This window comes from Leucoraja erinacea, chromosome 26 (assembly GCF_028641065.1).
Source record: "Leucoraja erinacea ecotype New England chromosome 26, Leri_hhj_1, whole genome shotgun sequence".
In the NCBI taxonomy this organism is placed as follows: Eukaryota; Metazoa; Chordata; class Chondrichthyes; order Rajiformes; family Rajidae; genus Leucoraja; species Leucoraja erinaceus.
The window spans coordinates 30,272,005-30,294,265 of NC_073402.1; the positions used below are offsets into that span (position 1 = coordinate 30,272,005).

The 22,261-nt window shown below is 47.4% G+C and overlaps 1 protein-coding gene across 2 annotated transcripts; it reads left to right on the plus strand.

Annotated features, from left to right (window-relative positions):
• The first annotated feature begins 5,634 nt into the window (after positions 1-5,634).
• Positions 5,635-21,109, plus strand: LOC129709923 (transcription cofactor vestigial-like protein 2). Of its 2 annotated transcripts, none has more exons than XM_055656613.1 (4): positions 5,635-6,108; positions 9,015-9,248; positions 16,406-16,819; positions 20,546-21,109. In XM_055656613.1, exons 2-4 carry the CDS (start codon positions 9,026-9,028, stop codon positions 20,584-20,586), a joined length of 678 nt encoding a protein of 225 aa, XP_055512588.1. In that variant the 5' UTR covers positions 5,635-6,108; positions 9,015-9,025; the 3' UTR covers positions 20,587-21,109. The 2 variants fall into 2 exon arrangements, with proteins under 2 accessions (XP_055512588.1, XP_055512587.1); XM_055656612.1 differs by having other exon boundaries at positions 5,969-6,108; positions 8,984-9,248.
• The last annotated feature ends 1,152 nt before the right edge of the window (positions 21,110-22,261 follow it).

Here is a 22,261-nt window from a genome sequence, read left to right on the forward strand (position 1 = left end):
TCCTTCCTATAATTAGGCGACCAAAATTGTACACCATACTCCAAAATTGTCCTCACCAATTCCTTGTACAATTTTAACATTACATCCCAACTTCTATACTCATGTTGTTTCAACCTTTTCGGCGTCAGAAACATGGCGACTCTTGTGTACTGCCGAGGTGATGTGTGCTGCATGCTAGATAATACACAATAGGTGCAGGAGTAGGCCATTTGGCCCTTCGACCCCAGCACCGCCATTCACTGTGGTCATGGCTGAGCTAAACACAACATTTCACTGTACTTAGGTACATGGGACAATAAAATACCATTGAACCATTGATGAGCATTTGCCGGCACTGGGCCTGTACTCGCTGGAGTTTAGAAGGATGAAGGGATCCTCATTGTAACTTACCGAATAGTGAAAGACCTGGACAGATGATGGATGTGGAGAAGATGTTTCCACTAGTGGGAGAGTCTAGGACTAGAGGTCACAGCCTCAGAATTAAAGGACGTTCCTTTAGCACGGAGATGAGGAGGAATTTATTTAGCCAGAGGATGGTGAATCTGTGGAATTTATTGGTGAATCTGTGGAATTCATTGCCACAGACAGCTGCAGAGGCTAAGTCTTTGGGAGTTAAGTGTTTAAGTATTTTTAAAGCGAAGATTGGCAGATTCCCGATTAGTAAGGTTGTCGGGTTAATTGGCTTGGTATAGGTGTAAATTGTCCCTCGTGTGTGTAAGATGGTTTTAATGTACGGGGATCGCTGGTCGGTCTGGGCTCAGTTAGCCGAAGGGTCTGTTGTATCCCTAACACTAAAACTTCAGCCCACCGAGTTCGCACCAACCACCATGTTCTATGTAATCCCACTTTCACATCCACTACCTGCAGACCTGGGCATAGAAACATGGAAACATAGAAAATAGGTGCAGGAGTAGGCCATTCGGCCATTCGAGCCTGCACCGCCATTCAATATGATCATGGCTGATCCTCCAACTCAGTATCCTGTACCTGCCTTCTCTCCATACCCCCTGATCCCTTTAGCCACAAGGGCCACATCTTACTCCCTCTTAAATATAGCCAATGAACTGTGGCCTCAACTACATTCTGTGGCAGAGAGTTCCACAGATTCACCACTCTCTGTGTGAAAAAATGTTTTTCTCATCTCAGTCCTAAAAGATTTCCCCCTTATCCTTAAACTGTGACCCCTTGTCCTGGACTTCCCCAACATCGGGAACAATCTTCCTGCATCTAGCCTGTCCAACCCCTTAGGAATTTTGTAAGTTTCTATAAGATCTCCCCTCAATCGTTTAAATTCTAGCTCTCCCTCTCCAGGGATGCCGCCTGACCCGCTGAGTCACTCCAGCTTTCCGAGTGTCTATCTTCAAACAAGTCGTTCTCTTTTGTCGCCTTCATCTGCCTTCCATTGAATCACGCTGTCTTTTAAAATAAAGAACCACAACATGAGACTAAAAAACAAACACATTTGGTAGTAACTTGATACAGTTCATCTGGAATGGGGAAGATTTTTGCTGCCGGGAGTCGAGAGAAAAATTTACAGGACTGCAGATATGCAAACCTTGTGCTGGGTGGAGGAACTGATACATTAGTTGTGTGTTCATCCCATTTCCCAAAGCTTGCTATAAAAACAATAAACTGCTGAAGAGGCAAGTAGTGAAATAAGTTTCATTACTTTAACATTTACTTGTTATTGATGGGTCTAACAGTGAAAGCATTTTCAAAGTGTTCAAGAAGGAACTGCAGATGCTGGAAAATCGAAGGTAGACAAAAGTGCTGGAGAAACTCAGCGGGTGCGGCAGCATCTATGGAGCGAGGGAAATAGGCGACGTTTCTCTCTCATGAAACCCTTAAGAAATAGTGCAATGTAGAGGGCCATTCGGCTCTTAAGGACCAATATTCAATATGTTATGTCCGATCATCCAACTCAGTATAGGTAACGCCTTCTCTCCATACCCCCTTAAGGAAATAGCCACAACGCTTCGGGCCGAACTCCCTTTTAAATATAGGCAATGTTTCTGTGGCCTCAAAACTACTTTCTGTGGCAAATAATTCCACAGATTTTCGGGCTCTGTGTGAAAAAGGAAATATCAACGTTTCAGTCCAAAAACCCTTAAGGGTTATCGGCACGAAACGTTGCCTGTTCTGGACTTCGCTCCATCGGATTCTGCTGCACCCGTCTAGTTTCTCCAGCACTTTTGTCTACCTAAGCAGTTTCATAAGATCTCCCCTCAGTCTTTTGAAAAATAGCTTCCCTATACTATGCCGGTGGTGCCTGGGAGTAATGTTAGCCAGTGATTAAGTGTTTTAATGGTTTAGTATTTCAATGAATAAGCGTTTCAAATAAAATACAGAAGTTCGTGTAATTGCATGGCATGTGTTAATGAAGTACCCGAAGTGTGATCTTTTGATCTTATTTTAGTTTAGTTTTAGAGATACAGATATGCAAAACTTGCCCTTCGGCCCACCGATCCGCAGTTGTGTGTTCATCCCATTTCCCAAAGCTTGCTACATTAACAATAAACTGCTACACACAGGCAGGGAGTGAATTTTTTACATTACTTTACCATTTACTTGTTATTGATACAAAACAGTGCAAGTCTTTGGAAAGTGTTCAAGAAACTGAAACTGCAGAGAGAAAACCCACGGTAGCCAAGTTTATTTGTCAGCGGGTGCATACGAGATCTATGGAGCGAAATGAAAAGTGGCGACGTTTCGGGCCGGACTTTAAGCAAATAGGCAAACAAACTACGAAACAGAATGGAACAGAACGTTTCGGGAACAGAATTACATATTATTTTACATATTAAATATTGTGGACAGAAGGAAAAAGGGGAAAAAAACAGCAATTAACAAAAAAGCAGTAGACTGGTTCAGTAAATTATTATCTAAATGGTGGCCGATTGGGAAAGGGGGAGATGCAGCGAGACCTGGGGTGTCATGGTGACACCCGTCAGAAAAGGTAGACATGCAGGGGCTGAAACCAGTAAAGAAAAGCGAACGTTTCGGGCCGAAACCCTTAAGCAAAAGGCAACGTTTGAGCCGAGGACCAGAGAGGTTCTACGGCACGTACAGGGTCCTGGTTCCTTCGCTCCATAGAGTGCTGCGTACCGTTTTGTTCTCCAGCACTTTTGTCTACCAAAGCATTTTCAAAGTTGCTTTCCTGCTGAGAAATAGTTTATACTATGTCGGTGGTGCCTGGAAGTAATGTTAGCCAGTGATTAAGTGTTTTAATGGTTTAGTATTTCAATGAATAAGCGTTTCAAATAAAATACAGAAGTTCGTGTAATTGCATGGCATGTGTTAATGAAGTGCCCGAAGTGTGATCTTTTAAGCTTATTTTAATGGGTTGGACAGCGTGGCTAGATGCAGGAAGATTGTTCCCGGTGTTAGGGAAGTCCAGGACAAGGGGTCACAGCTTAAGGATCAAGGGGAAATCCTTTAAAACCGAGATGAGAAGAACTTTTTTCACACAGAGAGTGGTGAATCTCTGGAAACTGATCTGCCACAGAGGGTCGTTGAGTCCAGTTCATTGGCTATATTTACGAGGGAGTTAGATGTGGCCCTTGTGGACAAGGGGATCAGAGGGTATGGAAAGAAAACAAACAAATACAAGTTGAATGGAACAGAATTGATCATATTGACATATTAAATATTGTGGACAGAAGGGCAAAAGGGAAAAAAAACAGCAATTTAAAAAAAAGCAGTAGAGTGGTTCAGTAAAGTTAGTCCCTGGTGAGATAGGAGTTTACAGTCCTAATGTCCTCTGGGAAGAAGCTCCTTCTCAACCTCTCCGTTCTCACAGCATGGCAACGGAGGCGTTTGCCTGACCCTAGCAGCTGGAACAGTCTTGCAGGGATGGAAGGGGTCTCCCATGATACCATGCCGCGGGACAATCGCCATCGCCAGCCGGGGACTTTGACTTTGACTCTGACAACGGGGGAAAGAGTGCAGTAGAGAGATACGTTTTTTTTTACCTTCCATCACAGCGATGTGATGGATGTTTATGTAAATTATGTTGTGTCTTGGGTCTATTTGTTTGTAATGTATGGCTGTAGAAACGGCATTTCGTTTGGACCTCAAGGGGTCCAAATGACAATTAAATTGAATCTTGAATCTTGATCTTGTTGGCTCTGGAGTTGCAGGTCACGGGGAGAACGTACAAACTCCGTACAGACACCACCTGTAGTTGGGATCGAACCCGGGTCTCTGGCACTGCAGGGCAGCAACTCTACCACTGCGCCACCATGCCACCCTGAAAGCTTCCATTCATATGCTGTTCAAAAATAGTTCAGCTCAGTACAGTTTATTGTCGGGTGCTTGCGTTGCATCCTAACCAGCCAACAGATGTTGGGGAAGGTACACAAAAAAGCTGGAGAAACTCAGCAGGTGCAGCAGCATCCATGGAGCAAAGGAAATAGGCAACGTTTCGGGCCGAAACCCTTCTTCGGACAATGGGGGAGTCCAGAACCAGGGGCCACAGTTTAAGAATTAGGAGTAAGCCATTTAGAACGGAGATGAGGAAACACGTTTTCTCACAGAGAGTGGTGAGTCTGTGGAATTCTCTGCCTCAGAGGATCGTGGAGGCAGATTCTCAGGATGCTTTCAAGAGAGAGCTAGATAGGGCTCTTAGAAATAGCGGAGTCAGGGGATATGGCGAGAAGGCAGGAACGGGGTACTGATTGGGGATGATCAGCCATGATCACATTGAATGGCGGTGCTTGCTCGAAGGGCCAAAAGGCCTACTCCTGCATCTATTGTCTATTGTCTATTGTCTATTGCCTAAAATAACTGGGTTGGGCAGGCTAGGACTATGTTCCTTGGAGAGCAGGAAGCTGAGGAGTGATCTTGTAAAGGTTTTCTCCGGGTGCTCCGGTTTCCTCCCTCATCCCAAAGACGTGCGGGTTTGTAGGTTAATTGTCTTCTGTAAGTTGCCCCTAGTATGTAGGGAGTGAATACTAAGGTGGGATAAGATGGAAGTAGTGTGAACGGGTGATCGATGGTCGGCCTGGGCTCAGCGGGCTGAAGGGCCCATTTCCATGGTGTGGTTCTAACCAAATCTACAACCAAAACAGACGCCCTTAATGCTGGGACCTGCACAAATCATACGGAATAGGAGTAGAATTAGGCCATTCGGCCCATCACGTGTACTCCGCAATTCAATCATGACTGATCTATCTCTCCCTCCTAACCCCATTCTCCTGCCTTCTCCCCGTAACCCCTGACACCTGTACTAATCAATAATCTATCTATCTGCCTTGCAAATATCCACTGACTTGGCCTCTACAGACGTCTGTGGCAATGAATCCCACAGATTCACCACCCTCTGACTAAAGAAATTCCTCCTCATCTCCTTCCTAAAGGAACGTCCTTTAATTCTGAGGCTGTGGCTCGACCCGAAACGCCACCTATTCCTTCTCTCCACAGATGCTGCCTGTCCCGCTGAATACCCCGGCATTTTTGTGTCTATCTTCGATTTTAAACCAGCATCTGCAGTTCCTTCCTGCACACTTCCTCGTCAGTTCAACTTAGTTGAGACTGCTCCTGACTTGTACCCAGTCTGAAGGAAGGTGGCCCGACCCGAAACATCACCTGTCCATGTCCTCCAGAGATGCTGCCTGAGCCACTGAGTTACTCCAGCGCTCTGTGTCTCACTTTTACGAGGCGCCTTTATTGAGGGCGCGGCGCCGCTGTGGGGACGCGATTGGCGGGGGCGCTGGTTGGATCTGGGTCCTTGTGTCGAGTTCGCTTCTCCCGGCCGCCAGTTGTCACTCAGTCTGTTCCCCTCTCCTTCTCCCGCTGGAGGCCGGGCCCAGGACACGGCAGCGATTGGTGACAGGCGAGGATATCATCTATCATCTCTCTTCCACCCACCCACCCCCTCCACAGTGAACGTGGAGTTCTTCCAACGCCCGTGTCCCCGGCAAAGTTGCTGCAAGTCATGTACAACGCGTGTGGAATATCCCAATCACTCCAACAACTGCCCGGCGCTGGCTGCACCTTACACACTGGAGGGACTTCCTTTACAGACTGCTAACTCACCCTGCGAGCCTCCGCTTGCCAAGAGCATTACATTCCTCGGTGGGACTCTGGACTATGCTCGACTCTTGTTAGGTAAGTTTGGAATGTTAGCTGTTTTTTTTCATTCATGTACTCTATGTCTATCTCTCTGTCAATCGGCGCCGACATCCCTCCATTCCCCCCGTAGACAGACACAACATGCTGGAGTAACCCAGCGGGACAGGCAGCGTCTCTGGAGAGAAGGGATGGGTGATGTTTCGGGTTGAGACCCTTCTTCAGACCCCTCTCCCCTGACTCAGTCTGAAGAAGGGTCCCGACCCAAAACGTCACCCATTCCTTCTCTCCAGAGACGCTGCCTGTCCCGCTGAGTTACTCCAGCATTTTGTGTCTATCTTCAGTGTAAACCAGCATCTGTAGTTCCTTCCTAAACAAACTTTTTAAGGGTCCCGACCCGCAACGTCGCCTTTAAGAGTGTTTTATTGTGATTTGCCCGGAAATTCTTACTTATATTGTTCTATCTGATGTGTAGAGAGGAACTGCAGATGCTGGAAAATCGAAGGTAGACAAAAATGCTGGAGAAACTCAGCGGGTGCAGCAGCATCTATGGAGCGAAGGGAATAGGCAACGTTTCGGGCCGAAACCCTTCTTCAGACTGAGAGTTAGCGGAGAGGGAGAAACTCTCCGTCTGAAGAAGGGTCTCGACCCAAAACGTCACCCATTCCTTCTCTCCAGAGATGCTGCCTGTCCCGCTGAGTTACTCCAGCATTTTTATAGTCGAGACCGTTTCGGGTCGAGACCCTTAAAAGGTTTATGTTCAGGAAGGAACTACAGATGCTGGTTTAAACTGAAGATGTATACAAAATGTTGGAGTAACTCAGCGGGACAGGCAGCATCTCTGGAGAGAAGGAATTTCGGGTGGAGTTTCGGGTCGAGACCCTTCGTTAAACTCCGTTCGCAAAGTTGAACAGACGGTCTAGTGTGGCGTTTAAGAAGGAACTGCAGATGCTGGACAATCGAAGGTACACAAAAATGCTGGAGAAACTCAGCGGGTGCAGCAGCATCTATGCAGCGGTGGAAATAGGCAACGTTTCGGGCCGAAACCCCTTCTTCAGACGCTTCCACGCTTCTAGTGTGGTTCCCGGTTCAAAGAAAGCTCCAGATCCGTAAAGTCGCCTGTCCATTCCCTCCACAGACGCTGCCTGACCCGCTGAGTTCCTCCAGCACTGTGTGTTTGGCCGGGACTGCTCGGTAGACAGCTGTCCCACCCCGGTCTGCCACCCGTGTGGAACTGAACTTACCGCGGGTAACGTTTCCTAAGTGAAGCACAAAGTGCCGGAGGAAGAAATCAGCGCTGCCTCGAAATTCTCAGCATCTGCAGTTCCTTGTGAAATTAAACCTCATCTCAAATTGGCCCAAATCTGGAGTTCACTTTTAAAGGGCAGGCACAAAGTGGTGGAGTAACTCAGCGGGACGGGCAGCATCTCCGGAGAGAAGGAACGTGACATTTTTTAAATAATTTCGTTGTTCTCTTCGCAGTTACTCGACCCTTCAAGTACACGGGCAATTTGCGCCGAGTGTCCTGCTGTGAGTTCGGTTCCAATACATACCGAATTGCGTTGTTAAATATAGAAACAAGGAACTGCAGATTAATGCGCAAAAGGACACTGAGTGCTGGAGTAACTCAGCGGGTCAGGCAGCATCTCTGGAGAAAATGATTAGGTGACGTTTCGGGTTGAGACCCTTCTTCAGAGACGCTGTCCCACCTCCTGTTCAAGATTCAAGATTCAATTTAATTGTCATTTGGACCCCTTGAGGTCCAAACGAAATGCCGTTTCTGCAGCCATACATTACAAACAAATAGACCCAAGACACAACATAATTTACATAAACATCCATCACATCGCTGTGATGGAAGGCCAAAAAAACTTATCTCTCCACTGCACTCTCCTGTTCTTTGTGTTTAAGAAAGAACTGCAGATGCTGGAAAAATCGAAGGTAGACAAATATGCTGGAGAAACTCAGCGGGTGAGGCAGCATCTATGGAGCGAAGGAAAGGGTGACGTTTCGGGTCGAAACGTCGCCTATTCCTTCGCTCCACAGATGCTGCCTCACCCGCTGAGTTTCCCCTGTACTTTGTGTCGATGTTTACATATTAGTTGAGCGCTGCGAGTAAGAATTTCATTATTCCATTTCGGGGATATTGACTTCTCTAACTTCAAGTAAACCTTGGTTTCCCTCTCTCTCCATCCCTCCCCCACCTTAGTTCCCCCGATAGTTTCACTGTTCAAATGTTACTGATTGTCCCCTCAGCCAACAATGCCTTCATTTCCTTATTCCCCTTTGATCTCTCGTTTTCACACCTTACCCTCCCACAGCTTGCCTGTCAATGGCCTGTCTCTATCATCGTTACTTTTTTGCATATCTTTCATTTATTTGTTCTCTACCTCTCTACATCACCGTCGATATCTCTCGTTTCCCTTTTCCCCTGACTCTCACAGTCTGAAAAAGATTGTTAAGGGCTTGGACACGCTAGAGGCAGGAAACATGTTCCCGATGTTGGGGGAGTCCAGAACCAGGGGCCACACAGTTTAAGAATAAGGAGTAAGCCATTTAGAACGGAGACGAGGAAACACTTTTTCTCACAGAGAGTGGTGAGTCTGTGGAATTCTCTGCCTCAGAGAGCGGTGGAGGCCGGTTCTCTGGATGCTTTCAAGAGAGAGCTAGATAGGGCTCTTAAAAAATAGCGGAGTCAGGGGATATGGGGAGAAGGCAGGAACGGGGTACTGATTGTGGATGATCAGCCATGATCACATTGAATGGCAGTGTTGGCTCGAAGGGCCAAATAGCCTACTCCTGCACCTATTGTCTATTGTCTATTGCCTATAGAGACGCCACCCATTCCTTCTCTCCAGAGATGCTGCCTGACCCGCTGAGTTACTCCAGCTTTTATTGTATCTCCCTCCTGCAGATTGTTAGTGTGTGTGTGTTCGCGAGTGCAGGGGGGTTGTCGATGGAAGCCTCAACGTCTTCCAGCCCGGCCACGAGCAAAGAGGAGGCGCTGAGGGAGCAGCAGAGGCCCGAGGCGGAGTACATCAACTCCAAGTGTGTCCTGTTCACCTACCTCAACGGGGACATCAACGCGCTGGTGGACCAGCATTTCAGCCGCGCTCTGAGCAATTACAACCCCGACACCAGGAGCACCAGAGGCCGTAAAGGGAGCACTGCATCTTCAGGTACGTTCTGAACTCAATGCCCGGTGCCTTAAGAAGGCTCCCAAAGCAAAACATCGCCTATTAGAGTCATTTAAGACTGAGGTGAGAAAAGAAAATTTCACCCAGAGAGTTGTGAATTTGTGGAATAGAAACATAGAAATTAGGTGCAGGAGTAGCCCATTGCCCCTTCGAGTGCCTGCCAAGTCACGCCATGGAATAAGAGAGTATCTGCCGTTTGTGTGCCCCAGGGTAGAGAGAGAGTTAGATCCCCTTGGCCACAAGGGCCACATCTAACTCTCCTCTTAAATATGGCCAATTAACTGGCCTCAATACCCTCTGTGGCAGAAGTTCCAGAGATTCACCACTCTCTGTGTGAAAAAAGTGTCTCCTATCTCGTTTTTAAAGGATTGTCCCCTTATCCTTAAGCTGTACCCCTTGTCCGCACTTCCCCACATCGGGAACAAACAAAAAATCTAGCCTGCTGAACCCCCAGAATTTTGTAAGTTTCTATAAGAATTCCCTGCCACAGTGGAGGCCAAGTCACTGGATGGATTTAAGAGAGAGTTAGATAGAGCTCTAGGGGCTAGTGGAGTCAAGGGATATGGGCAGAAGGCAGGCACGGGTTATTGATAGGGGATGATCAGCCATGATCACAATGAATGGCGGTGCTGTCTCGAAGGGCCGAATGGCCTCCTCCTGCACCTATTTTCTATGTTTCTATAACTAGGGTTTCGATCCTGTATTTATGGAGTTCGTACGTTCTTCCCGCGACCCGTGTGGGTTCTCACCGGGTGCTCCGGTTTCCTCCCACACGTGCAGGTTTTTTTAGGTTGACACAAAATGCCGGAGTAACTCAGCGGGTCAGGCAGCTTCTCTGGAGAGAAGGAATGGGTGGCGCTTTCGGGTAGAGACCCTTCTTCAGACTACAGACAGGTCTGTGGGTTAGTTAATTGCCTCAGTGCCAATGTAAATTGTTCATAGTGTGTGTAGGGTGGTGTCAGTGTGCGGGGATCGCTGGTCGGCGCGGACTCGGTGGGCCGAAGGGCCTGTTTCTGTGCTGTATCTCTAAAGTAAACTAAATTAAACGAGATAAGTCACTGACAGTGCTCCAGCCATTTCACTGCAGAATTCATGACCATTTCCTCGTGCATTTACACGGTGTACGTGCAATATAAATATTGTGTTTGTTTGCAAGTGGCTGCAAGAAAATTATTGCCACGCCATGTTACATCCATAAAATATAGTAAGACTTGGCCTGGGTGTTTGTCCATTACTAAACAAACTAATCCTGACCACTGTTTAAGAAGGAATTGCAGATGCTGGAAAAAATCGAAGGTTGACAAAATTGCTGGAGAAACTCAGCGGGTGAGGCAGCATCTATGGAGCGAAGGAAATAGGTGACGTTTCGGGTCGAGACCCTTCTTCACCACTGTCAAGTCAAGTCAAGTCAAGAGCGTTTATTGTCATGTGTCCCAGATAGGACAATGAAATTCTTGCTTGCTGCAGCACAACAGGATATTGTTAGCAAAAATACACAACAGTTCAGTTTAATATACACGTAAATAAGCAGATAAGGTGCAATAGGCTGTTACAGTTCAAAGTCTGTTTGTTGGTGAGTTTAATAGCCTGATGGCTGTGGGGAAGCGGCTGTTCCTGAACCTGGATGGAACAGATCTCAGACTCCTGTGCCTTTATTTACTTTCCAATGTTAGAATCAATGGCCAGTCCATTTTGAACACTTGAAGGGTTGAAGCTAAGAGACACAAAACGCTGGAGTAACTCAGCGGGACAGAAACCGCCGACATTCCTCTCTCTCTCTATCCCTCCCCCACCCAAGTTCACCAGCTTCTTGGTTTCACCCAACAAGTAGCTAACAATGGCCTGTTTCTTTTATCATCATGACTTTTTCGCATATCTTTCGTTCGTTGTTCTTTATCTCCAGAGATGCTGCCTGTCCCGCTGTGTTACTCCAGCTTTCTGTGTCTATCTTCAATTTAAACCAGCATCTGCAGTTCCTTCCTACACAAGGGTTGAAGTGAACTAGAACAATCCTCACAGCAAACAAATTAAACCGTTAAATATATAGACAGGCAAGTGGAGAACAGAGAACAGGTGTAGTCCATGGTTATAGTTTCACTAAACAACAGGTTACAACCAGATAGCTACAAAGTCGAGCTCCAAAAGACAGAGCAAGTGAGAGATAATGGGAAGAGACAAATCAACATGAAATCCTTCAACTTCAATTGTAAACAGAAGCCTAGATTGTCAAGTCACAGAAGCCAGAGCGTGATAGAGTGATACAGCGTGGAAACACAGGCCCTTCGACCCAACTTGCCCAAACTGACCAATATGCCCCATCTACACTGTGTAGGAAGCAACTACAAATGCTGGTTTATCGACAATAGACAATAGATAATAGGTGCAGGAGTAGGCCATTCGGCCCTTCGAGCCAGCACCACCGTTCAATATGATCATGGCTGATCATCCCCAATCAGTGCCCCGTTCTTGCCTTCTACCCATATCCCCTGACTCCGCTATATTTAAGAGCCCTATCTAGCTCTCTCTTGAAAGCATCCAGAGAATTGGCCTCCACCGCCCCCTGAGGCAGAGAATTCCACAGATTCACAATACAATGCAAGTTTTGTTCCATACCGCACGGTAGCGCAGCGGTAGAGTTGCTGCCTTAAAAACTTACAGCACCAGAGACGCAGGTTCGATCCTGACTACGGGTGCTGTCAGTACGGAGTTTGTACGTTCTCCCCGTGACCTGCGAGGGTTTTCTCCGAGTTCCTCGGCTTCCTCCCACACTGGAGGTTAATTGGCTTGGTGTAAATGCAAAAAACAAAGTCTCTAGTGTATGTGGGATAGTGTTAATGTACAGGGATTGCTGGACGGTGCAGTCTCGGTGGGCCGAAGGGCCTGTTTCCGTGCTGTATCTCTAAACTAAACTTAACTAAAAAGAAGGGTCTCGACCCAAAAAGTCACCCATTCCTTCTCGCCAGAGATGCTGCCTGTCCTGCTGAGTTACTCCAGCATTTTGTGTCTATCTTCGGTTTAGACCAGCATCTTTCATTTAGTTGATTATCACGTGTACCGAGGTACAGTGAAAAACCTTTAGTTGCAAACTAACCAGTCAGCGGAAAGACAACACATGATTACAATCGATCCATTTACAGTGCACAGATACACGATAATAGAATAACGTTTAATGCAAGGTAAACATAGAAACATAGAAGATAGGTGCAGGAGTAGGCCATTCGGCCCTTCGCGCCTGCACCGCCATTCAATATGATCATGGCTGAGTATCCTGTACCTGCCTTCTCTCCATACCCCCTGATCCCACAAGGGCCACATCTAACTCCCTCTTAAATATAGCCAATGAACTGTGGCCTCAACTACATTCTGTGGCAGAGAATTCCACAGATTCACCACTCTCTGTGTAAAAAATGTTTTTTCTCATCCCAGTCCTAAAAGACTTCCCTCTTATCCTTAAACTGTGACCAGCCTAAAAGATTTCCCCCTTATCCTTAAACTGTGACCAGCAAAATCCGATCAAAGATAGTCCGAGGGTCACCAATGAGGTAGATAGTAGTTCTGCACTGCTCTCTGGTTGAGGTAGGATGGTTCAGTTGCCTGATAACAGCTCGGAAGAATCCGTCTGCTTCATCTTAAACTAAACTAATCCTGGATTAATGTTTCCAGGAAAAAAACATTCTTAAAGTCGACGTTGTGGTTTTCTGTGTGAAGTGGTAGGAACAGCAGGCCAGTTCATTCAGGGAGTTCTGTGGCCTTGTGGCCAGTGGAGAGAACACGGGATACTGAGTTGGATGATCAGCCGTGATCATATTGAATGGTGCAGGCTCGAAGGGCCGAATGGCCGACTCTTGCACCTAATTTCTATGTTTCTATGTTAAAGTCGACGTTGTGGATTTCTGTGTTAAGTGTAGGAACAGCAGCCTTCAGTCTGTGGCCCCGGTAACAGCAACCTGTTGTCTGATGGCCGATTAATCTGAAGGCAATAATGGAGCAGGGCTGATTTTATTGAGACACACTATTTCAATACTAGAAGCGGCCACGCTCACAGTATGGGGGTGAGGATAGGGAGCGGTTATTTCAGTAGAGTAACGTGGATGTCACGGGCTACAGAGCCTCCTTACATTCTGAAATGCCTGCCTCAGTGTCCAGTACAGCCCTTCAGATTAGATATATAGGGGCGGCACAGTGGCGCAGAGGCAGAGTTAGTTGATTGAGCCTCCCAGTCTGAAGAAGGGTTTCGGCCCGAAACGTTGCCTATTTCCTTCGCTCCACAGATGCTGCCGCACCCGCTGAGTTTCTCCAGCACTTCTGTCTACCTTCAATTTTCCAGCATCTGCAGTTCCTTCTGAAACACCAATTCCTTCTCTCCTGAGATGCTACCTGTCCCGCTGAGTTACTCCAGCATTTTGTGTTTTGTGTTAAGTTAGCTCATTAGTTGATTGGTAATGGGTGTCAGGGGTTATGGAGAGAAGGCTGGAGAATGGGGTTAGGAGGGAGAGATAGATAGGCCATGATTGAGGAGTAGACTTGATGGGCCGAATGGCACAATTCTGCTCCTATCAATCATGAACTTGCCGGGACAAGTCTTCCCATTTTTACCAAAGCCAATTAACCAACAAATCAAAGGTAGACACAAAATACTGGAGTAACTCAGCGGGACAGGCAGCATCTCTGGAGAGAAGGAATGGGTGACGTTTTGGGTTGAGACCCTTCTTCAGACTGAGAGTCAGGGCCTGTGATTCTATGTTTCCCTCTCCTCTGACTCACAGTCTGAAGAAGTCTTCGACACGAAACGTCACCCATTCCCTCGCTCCAGAGATGCTGCCTGTCCCGCTGAGTTACTCCAGCACTCTGTGTCTATCTTCGGTGTAAACCAGCACCTGCAGTTCCCTCCTGTCCATTTGACCAACAAACCTGCACGTCTTTGGAGTGCGGGAGGAAATCAGAGCACCCGGTGAAAACCCACGCAGGTCACGGGGAGAACGTACAAAATCCGTGCAGACAGCACCCGTAGTCAGGATCGAACCCTGGTCTCTGGCGCTGTGAGGCAGCAACTCAACCGCGTGTTAGTTAATGGCGAGAAATATTTAGTCATCAGATTTGATCTATTAACAACCCTAATGAGGTAGTTACATCCAATAATATACACCACTAAATATAACATGTGTTTCCAGAAATGATTGTATCTTGAAACTTGGTTGACCTTGCAGTGGCTGGTGAATTCTAACTAATAATAGAATCCTTGGTCACTAGGTCTATTTTGGTCATAAACCGGTTAACACATTTAGTGCGTTACATTCCAAAGGGTCCCGCGTCCTACTAATCACGGGAGAAAGGCACAGAGTGGGAGGAAAGGTCACAGCATCTGTGGAGAACTGTTTCACAGAGTGCTAACTCAGCGGGTGCAGCAGCTATGGAGCTAAGGAAATCGTTTCGGGCCGAGAAGGGTTTCGGCCCGAAAACGTTGCCTATTTCCAGAAGGATTTCAGCCCAAAACGTTGCCTATTTCCTTAGCTCCATAGATGCTGCTGCACCATAACTGAGCGGATCAGGCAGCATCTGTGGAGAACATGGATAGGTGACGTTTCACAGAGTGCTGGAGTAACTCAGCGGGTCAGGCAGCAACTGTGGAGAACATGGATAGGTGACGTTTCACAGAGTGCTGGAGTAACTCAGCTGGTCAGGCAGCATCTGTGGAGAACATGGATAGGTGAGGTTTCACAGAGTGCTGCAGTAACTCAGCACATCAGACATCATCTCTGGAGAACATGGATAGGTGACATTTCACAGCCCTGCCGACCAGCGATCCCCACACATTAACACTATCCTACACAGACTGAGGACAATTTGCATTTATACCAAGCCAATTAACTAACAAACCCGCGCGTCTTTGGAGTGTGGGAGGAAACCGGAGCACCCGGAGAAAACGTACGCAGGTCACGGGCAGAACGTACGAACTCCGTACAGTCAGCACTCGTAGTCAGGATCGAATCAGGGTCTCTGGCGCTGTGAGACAGCAGCTCTACCACTTCACACACACCAACCTCCCTTCCATTGACTCCATCTACACCTCACGCTGCCTCGGCAAGGCCAGCAGCATCATCAAGGACCAGTCTCACCCCGGTCACTCCCTCTTCTCCCCTCTCCCATCAGGCAAGAGGTACAGAAGCAAGGTTTTGACCCGAAACGTCACCAATTCCTCTCTCCATAGATGCTGCCTCACCCGCTGAGTTACTCCAGCATTTTTGTGTCTGCCTCCAGATTCAGGGACAGGGTCTGCAGATGCTGGTCTCACAGAGAGTGGTGAGTCTGTGGAATTCTCTGCCTCAGAGGGCGGTGGAGGCAGGTTCTCTGGATGCTTTCAAGAGAGAGCTAGATAGGGCTCTTAAAAATAGCGGAGTCAGGGGATATGGGGAGAAGGCAGGAACGGAATACTGATTGTGGATGATCAGCCATGATCACATTGAATCTTGAAATGCTGGAGAAACTCAGCGGGTGCAGCAGCATCTATGGAGCGAAGGAAATAGGCAACGTTTCGGGCCGAAACCCTAAGGAAATAGGCAACGTTTCGGGCCGAAACCCTTAAGGAAATAGGCAACGTTTCGGGCCGAAACCCTTAAGGAAATAGGCAATGTTTTGGCCGAAACCCTGAAGGAAATAGGCAACGTTTCGGGCCGAAACCCCTTAAGGAAATAGGCAACGTTTCGGGCCGAAACCGTTAAGGAAATAGGCAACGTTTCGGGGCCGAAACCATGAAGGAAATAGGCAAAGTTTCGGGCCGAAACCCTTAAGGAAATAGGCAATGTTTCGGGCCGAAACCCTTAAGGAAATAGGCAATGTTTTGGCCGAAACCATGAAGGAAATAGGCAACGTTTCGGGCGAAACCCTTAAGGAAATAGGCAATGTTTCGGGCCGAAACCCTTATGTGTTTCGGCCCGAAACGTTACCTATTTCCTTCGCTCCATAGATGCTGCTGCACCCGCTGAGTTTCTCCAGCATTTTTGTCTACCTTCGATTTTCCAGCATCTGCAGTTCCTTCTTAAACACATTGAATGGCGGTGCTGTCTCGAAGGGGCCAAATGTCCTACTCCTGCACCCATCGTCTATTGTTTATTGTCTAAACTGTTTTTCTTTCCCCTCAGAAGGTTCTCTGAATGATCGGAGTTTCCCTGCATCTTACTGGGACAGCGCTTACCAGGCGCCCACCACCACGTGTACAGCCAGCGGCAGCTGTATCGGGAGCCCGCACACCGAGCTGCAGCTATCCCCGACAGACCCCTACCCAGCCGCCTTGCACCCTCACCTGGCACAGCCTCCAGACCACTGGCATTACCCGCTGGCTGGGCACCTCAGCCCGCAGAGCCCAGCGTACCACCAGGCCAGGACTATACACGAACTCTACCCCGTCGGACCCAACCTGGACCCTCGCTACGGCTCTCTGCTCGTGCCCGCTCTACGTGCCAACAGACTGCAGCCCCAGGAGCCCAGCTCGCCATGGTCAGGGGTCTTCCCCACCGCTGAAGTCACGCAGACTTTAAACTTAAACGTTGACGCAGGTGAGAGTCATTACGGGACTTACTTAAATTGAATTATTAATAGCCCTGTCCCACGGTACGAGTTCATTCCAAGAGCTCTCCCGAGTTTAAAAAAAAAATCAAACTCGTGGTAAGCACGGAGAATGAACGTAGCGGGTACGTCGGAGCTCGGGGACGTCTCTTGGATCTCTGGAACTCTCTGCCGCAGAGGGTAGTCGAGGCCAGTTCATTGGCTATATTTAAGAGGGAGTTAGATGTGGCCCTTGTGGCTAAAGGGATCGGAGGGTATGGAGAGAAGGCAGGTACGGGATACTGAGTTGGATGATCAGCCATGATCATATTGAATGGCCTACTCCTGCACCGAATTTCTATGTTTCTATGTTTCTATGTTAGCGGCTCGTAACGCTAACGGCGGGTACTCGGGAGGACTCGCTAACGGCAGGTAAGCACGGGAAGACTCGTGAAGATTTTTCAACGTGATGAAAAATGTCCACGAGAGCCCCGAGTACCGACGAGCGGCCATTACCGTAAATCTCCGAGTTGGAATCAGGGCAAACTCGGGGAGAGAGCTCTTGGAATGAACTCGTACCGTGGGACAGGGGTTTAATTTAGTTTAGTTTAGAGATATAGTGCGGAAACAGTTCCCTTCGGCCCGACAAGTCCGCGCCAAGCAGCGATCCCCGCTCACTAACGCCACCCCACACACACACACTGGGGACAATATATATTTACACCAAGATTATACCAAGATTAACCTACAAACCTGCATGTCTTTGGAGTGCGGGAGGAAACCAAAGATCTCCGAGAAAACCCACGCGGGTCACGGGGAGAACGTACAAACTCCGTACAGACATGCGCCCGTAGTCGGGATTGAACCCGTGTCTCTGGCGCCACCCGTTAAGGGTGTAAGGCGGCAACTCTACCGCTGCGCCACCCTGCCTCCCAAAAATGAGCTTTGATCAATTGCCTTTTGGAAATCTAACGATGATAAGTCCACCAGCTCGCCTTCATCTGCTGCACTTCAAAGACCTCCGGATACTCAACAAATCAGAGAGAACCTTTGGCAAACAAAACAATGAGTGCTTCATGTAACGGACCCATTAGTAAGGCGTAAGAAAGAACTGCAGATGCTGGAAAAATCGATGGTAGACAAATATGCTGGAGAAACTCAGCGGGTGAGGCAGCATCTATGGAGCGAAGGAATAGGTGATGTTTCGGGTCGAGACCCTTCTTCAGACTCCATAGATGCTGTCTCACCCGCTGAGTTTCTCCAGCATTTTTGTCTACCATTAGTAAAGGTTAATCTCTATAATATAATTAAAAAGATGCTGGTTTATACCAAAGATAGACACAAAACGATAAATAGACACAAAAGAATGGTCCATGTTCCAGAAGTACATTGGTCCTATCCCCCAACACTATCTCCACCAAATCGACGACTGCATCGGGGCTACATCCTGCACCCATGCAGGACCCATGGACGTCATTAACTTCCCTAACTAAGACAATAGACAATAGACAATAGGTGCAGGAGGAGGCCATTCGGCCCTTCGAGCCAGCACTGCCATTCAATGTGATCATGGCTGATCATCCCCAATCAGTACCCCGTTCCTGCCTTCTCCCCATATCCCCTGACTCCGCTATCTTTAAGAGCCCTATCTAGCTCCCTCTTGAAAGCATCCAGAGAACCTGCCTCCACCGCCCTCTGAGGCAGAGAATTCCAGAGACTCACCACTCTCTGTGAGTAAAGTGTTTCCTCGTCTCTGTTCTAAATGGCTTACCCCTTATCTTTAAACTGTGGACTCCCCCAACTTCCACCCTCAACTTCACCTGGTCTAGATATTAAAAAAAGACAGGTCAGATGGCTTCCACGGGGAGTATTGATGGGTAACGTTTCAGGAAGAGTGCCGTCCTGAAATGTCACTTATCCATGCTCTCCAGAGATGCTGTCTGAGTTACTCCTGTGCCTTGTGTTTATTTTCCTGGCTTTAATCGCTGTTAGCAGTGAAGGGAGTTTACTCCACCATTCAATCATAGATGATCTATCTCTCTCCCTCTCACCCCCATTCTCCTGCCTTCTCCCCATAACCTCTGATACCCGTACTAATCAACAATCTGTCAATTTCTTCTTTAAAAATACCCAATGGCACACTCGTCTGCTGCAAAGAAAACCACAGATTCACCACCCTCTGGTGAAAGAAATTCCTCCTCATCACCTTTCTAAAGGTACATCCTTTTATTCTGAGGCCGTGTCCTCTGGTCCTAGACTCTTCCATTAGTGGAAACATCCTCATAGGGGTTATGGGGAGAAGGCAGGAGAATGTGCGAGAGAGAGATGGAATTCCACGATGGAATTGCGGAGTAGGCTGAATGGCCTAATTCTGCTCCTATACCCTCAGAACCTATGAGCTTGTGAATTAGACATCCACACTAGGTCCCACTCATCCTTCTAAACTCCAGTGAGTACAGGCCCAGTGCCATCAAACACTCATTTTGATTTAGGACAAATTTGATTGCTAGAATTATCACCTCATAACGTGGCTACTGGATTGTGCGGCAGTTGTAATTGTTATTCCTTTGTACCTTGCTGGTTCTTTTTTTATTCTGTCAGCTAGATGTATTCTTTATTCCTGTTTCTCTGTTTCTTATAAATTCACACACACACACACACACACACACACACACACACACACACACACACACACACACACACACACACACACACACACACACACACACACACACACACACACACACACACACACACACACACACACACACACACACACACACACACACACACACACACACACACTTCGGGCTCATCGGGTCTTCAGCCAACACACAAGAATGCGTTCTGGTTTTTTTACACGTGTGGTTTAAAGGGCCTGTCCCACTTGGCGATTTTTTTCGGCGACTGACGGCGTTCCCTGAAGGTGGAATCTCATATAGATAGGGTGGTAAAGAAAGCTTTTGGTGTACTGGCCTTTATAAATCAGAGCATTGAGTATAGAAGTTGGGATGTAATTGTTAAAGTTGTACAAGGCATTGGTGAGGCCAATTCTGGAGTATGGGGTACAATTTTGGTCGCCTAATTATAGGAAGGATGTCAACAAAATAGAGAGAGTACAGAGGAGATTTACTAGAATGTTGCCTGGGTTTCAACAACTAAGTTACAGAGATAGGTTGAATAAGTTAGGTCTTTATTCTTTGGAGCGCAGAAGGTTAAGGGGGGACGATAGAGGTCTTTAAAATGATGAGAGGGATAGACAGAGTTGATGTGGACAAGCTTTTCCCATTGAGAGTAGGGAAGATTCAAACAAGAGGACATGACCTGAGAATTAAGGGACAGAAGTTTAGGGGTAACATGAGGGGGAACTTCTTTACTCAGAGAGTGGTGGCTGTGTGGAATGAGCTTCCAGTGGAAGTGGTGGAGGCAGGTTCGATTTTATCATTAAAAAATAAATTGGATAGGTATATGGATGGGAAAGGAGTGGAGGGTTATGGTATGAGTGCAGGCAGGTGGGACTAGGTGAGAGTAAGTGTTCGGCACGGACTAGAAGGGCCGAGTTGGCCTGTTTCCGTGCTGTAATTGTTATATGGTTATTATATGGCGGTGTTTTTAGTGCCCGCTGGATTTTTGAAACATTCAAAATCTTTTGGCGACACTGATATGACGCCGGCAGTTGCCGAAAGAATATCGCCAGGTGTTGTGGCTGTAACAATGTCCTGCGATCTCGATTACAGCTCGACACTACTGCATACCCAGAGGATCGTTCTTCAGCTGAGAGGGGGAGAAGCTGGGGAGAAGTGGTCGTGTACATACAGGCATGGGCTGACTTTAGTTCAAGATCTGAGCGAGGCGCTGTCAGAAGGTGAAGCTGCAACGAAGATTGATAGTTGGGACACTCCGGCGAGAAGATTTGATCAGCGTACGGACACCCATTTATTCTCCCTCTCCCACAGACTCCTCAAACCAAGAATAAAGACTCCGACATTACAAGTTTGCAATTTTTAATCTTAATTCAATTCAGAAGATAGACTGGAGCAACTCAGCAGAGGGAAGGAATGGGTGACGTTTCAGGTCGAGACCCTTCTTCAGAACCGAAACGCCACCCATTCCTTCTCTCCAGTGATGCTGCCTGTCCCGCTGAGTCACTCCAGCATCTTGTGTCTATCTTTGGTGTAAACCAGCGACTGCGTTTCCTTCCTACTTAATTCAATTCAGCTTTAGTTTGGTCCTTTGTTTTTTCTCGCTATTTGTTTTCGCGGTGAAGGATCGCGTTGTGATTAAAGACATTTACACTGGTACTTTTATAAGGTTTTATTCTTTGAGGTTTCTCTCATCAATTTCATGCCGAGAAGTATTGGAGGTCCAGCATTTGGTCCACAGATGCTGCCTGGCCTGCTGAATTGCTCCAGCAATTTGTGTTCTTGTGAGATTGGGTTAATTTGGGTTAGTGTTATATTCAGTACGGACATTGTTGGCTGAATGGGCCTGTCCCTGTGCTGTGCTGTGCTGTTCTATCTATAGATTACTAAAACTTTCATCGTGTTTGGACGTCTGTCTGTCTGTGTCTGTCTGCCTGTGTGCGTGCGATCTCAAGGATCTCTATGCCAAAACGGTACACAACAACGCAAGAATATTTGCACCACCTTACTCACCATTGACCCGTGGTTGTTTGTATCAAGTTTTCATTCACATTGATGTTATATTTCACAAGTCACCACATTTTTAAGTTTACTAAATCCACTTTGATAATCGCTTCAACACTTCAGTGCTGGCAGTTGAAGGCTATGACGTCACAATGGGATCTCACAGTCCTCCACCCGACATTTGCAACAATGTTGACATCATAAAACACTTAGTCGTGGCCCTGGCAGCAGGTGATTAAACTGGAATGGGAGGGACCAGGGGATGTGTAATTGGATTTTTTTTTAAGTCCAGTGCTGGGGGAGGCTGGTGAGTGGTGGAATCTTACGTTGGGGAACGGGTTGCGTTGGGAGACCAGGCCTCCCGTCGGGGCTATGGGTGAGTGGTGGATTCTTGCGTTGGGGGAACAGGGCCCAACTGGTCCCACTTGGTCTAGTGTTCTATATAGTCGAGATAGTGTGCTGTTTTTTGCGTCTCAAATTCAATTGAACGAATTTGGTAGGCAGGGTGTTGTGAGTAGTCACGACTTTTTATCACAACCAACTATGCTCATCTTTCAAGCAGAACGTTAAACCACGACCCTCGCGGTGTACAAAACTGCACAGGAACAATTTAATTTCATTCCTCTAAGGTTGCCATTGAACTACTGATTAGTGGTTTAGAGTTTGGAGTTTCGAACGACAGCGTGGAAACAGGCCCTTTGTCCTATCGAGTCTAAGGTGACCATCGAACACCCCGTTCACTAGTCCGATGTCATCCCATTCTACACTCCACGGGCAATATACAGAAGACATGTCGCGGGGTGACGG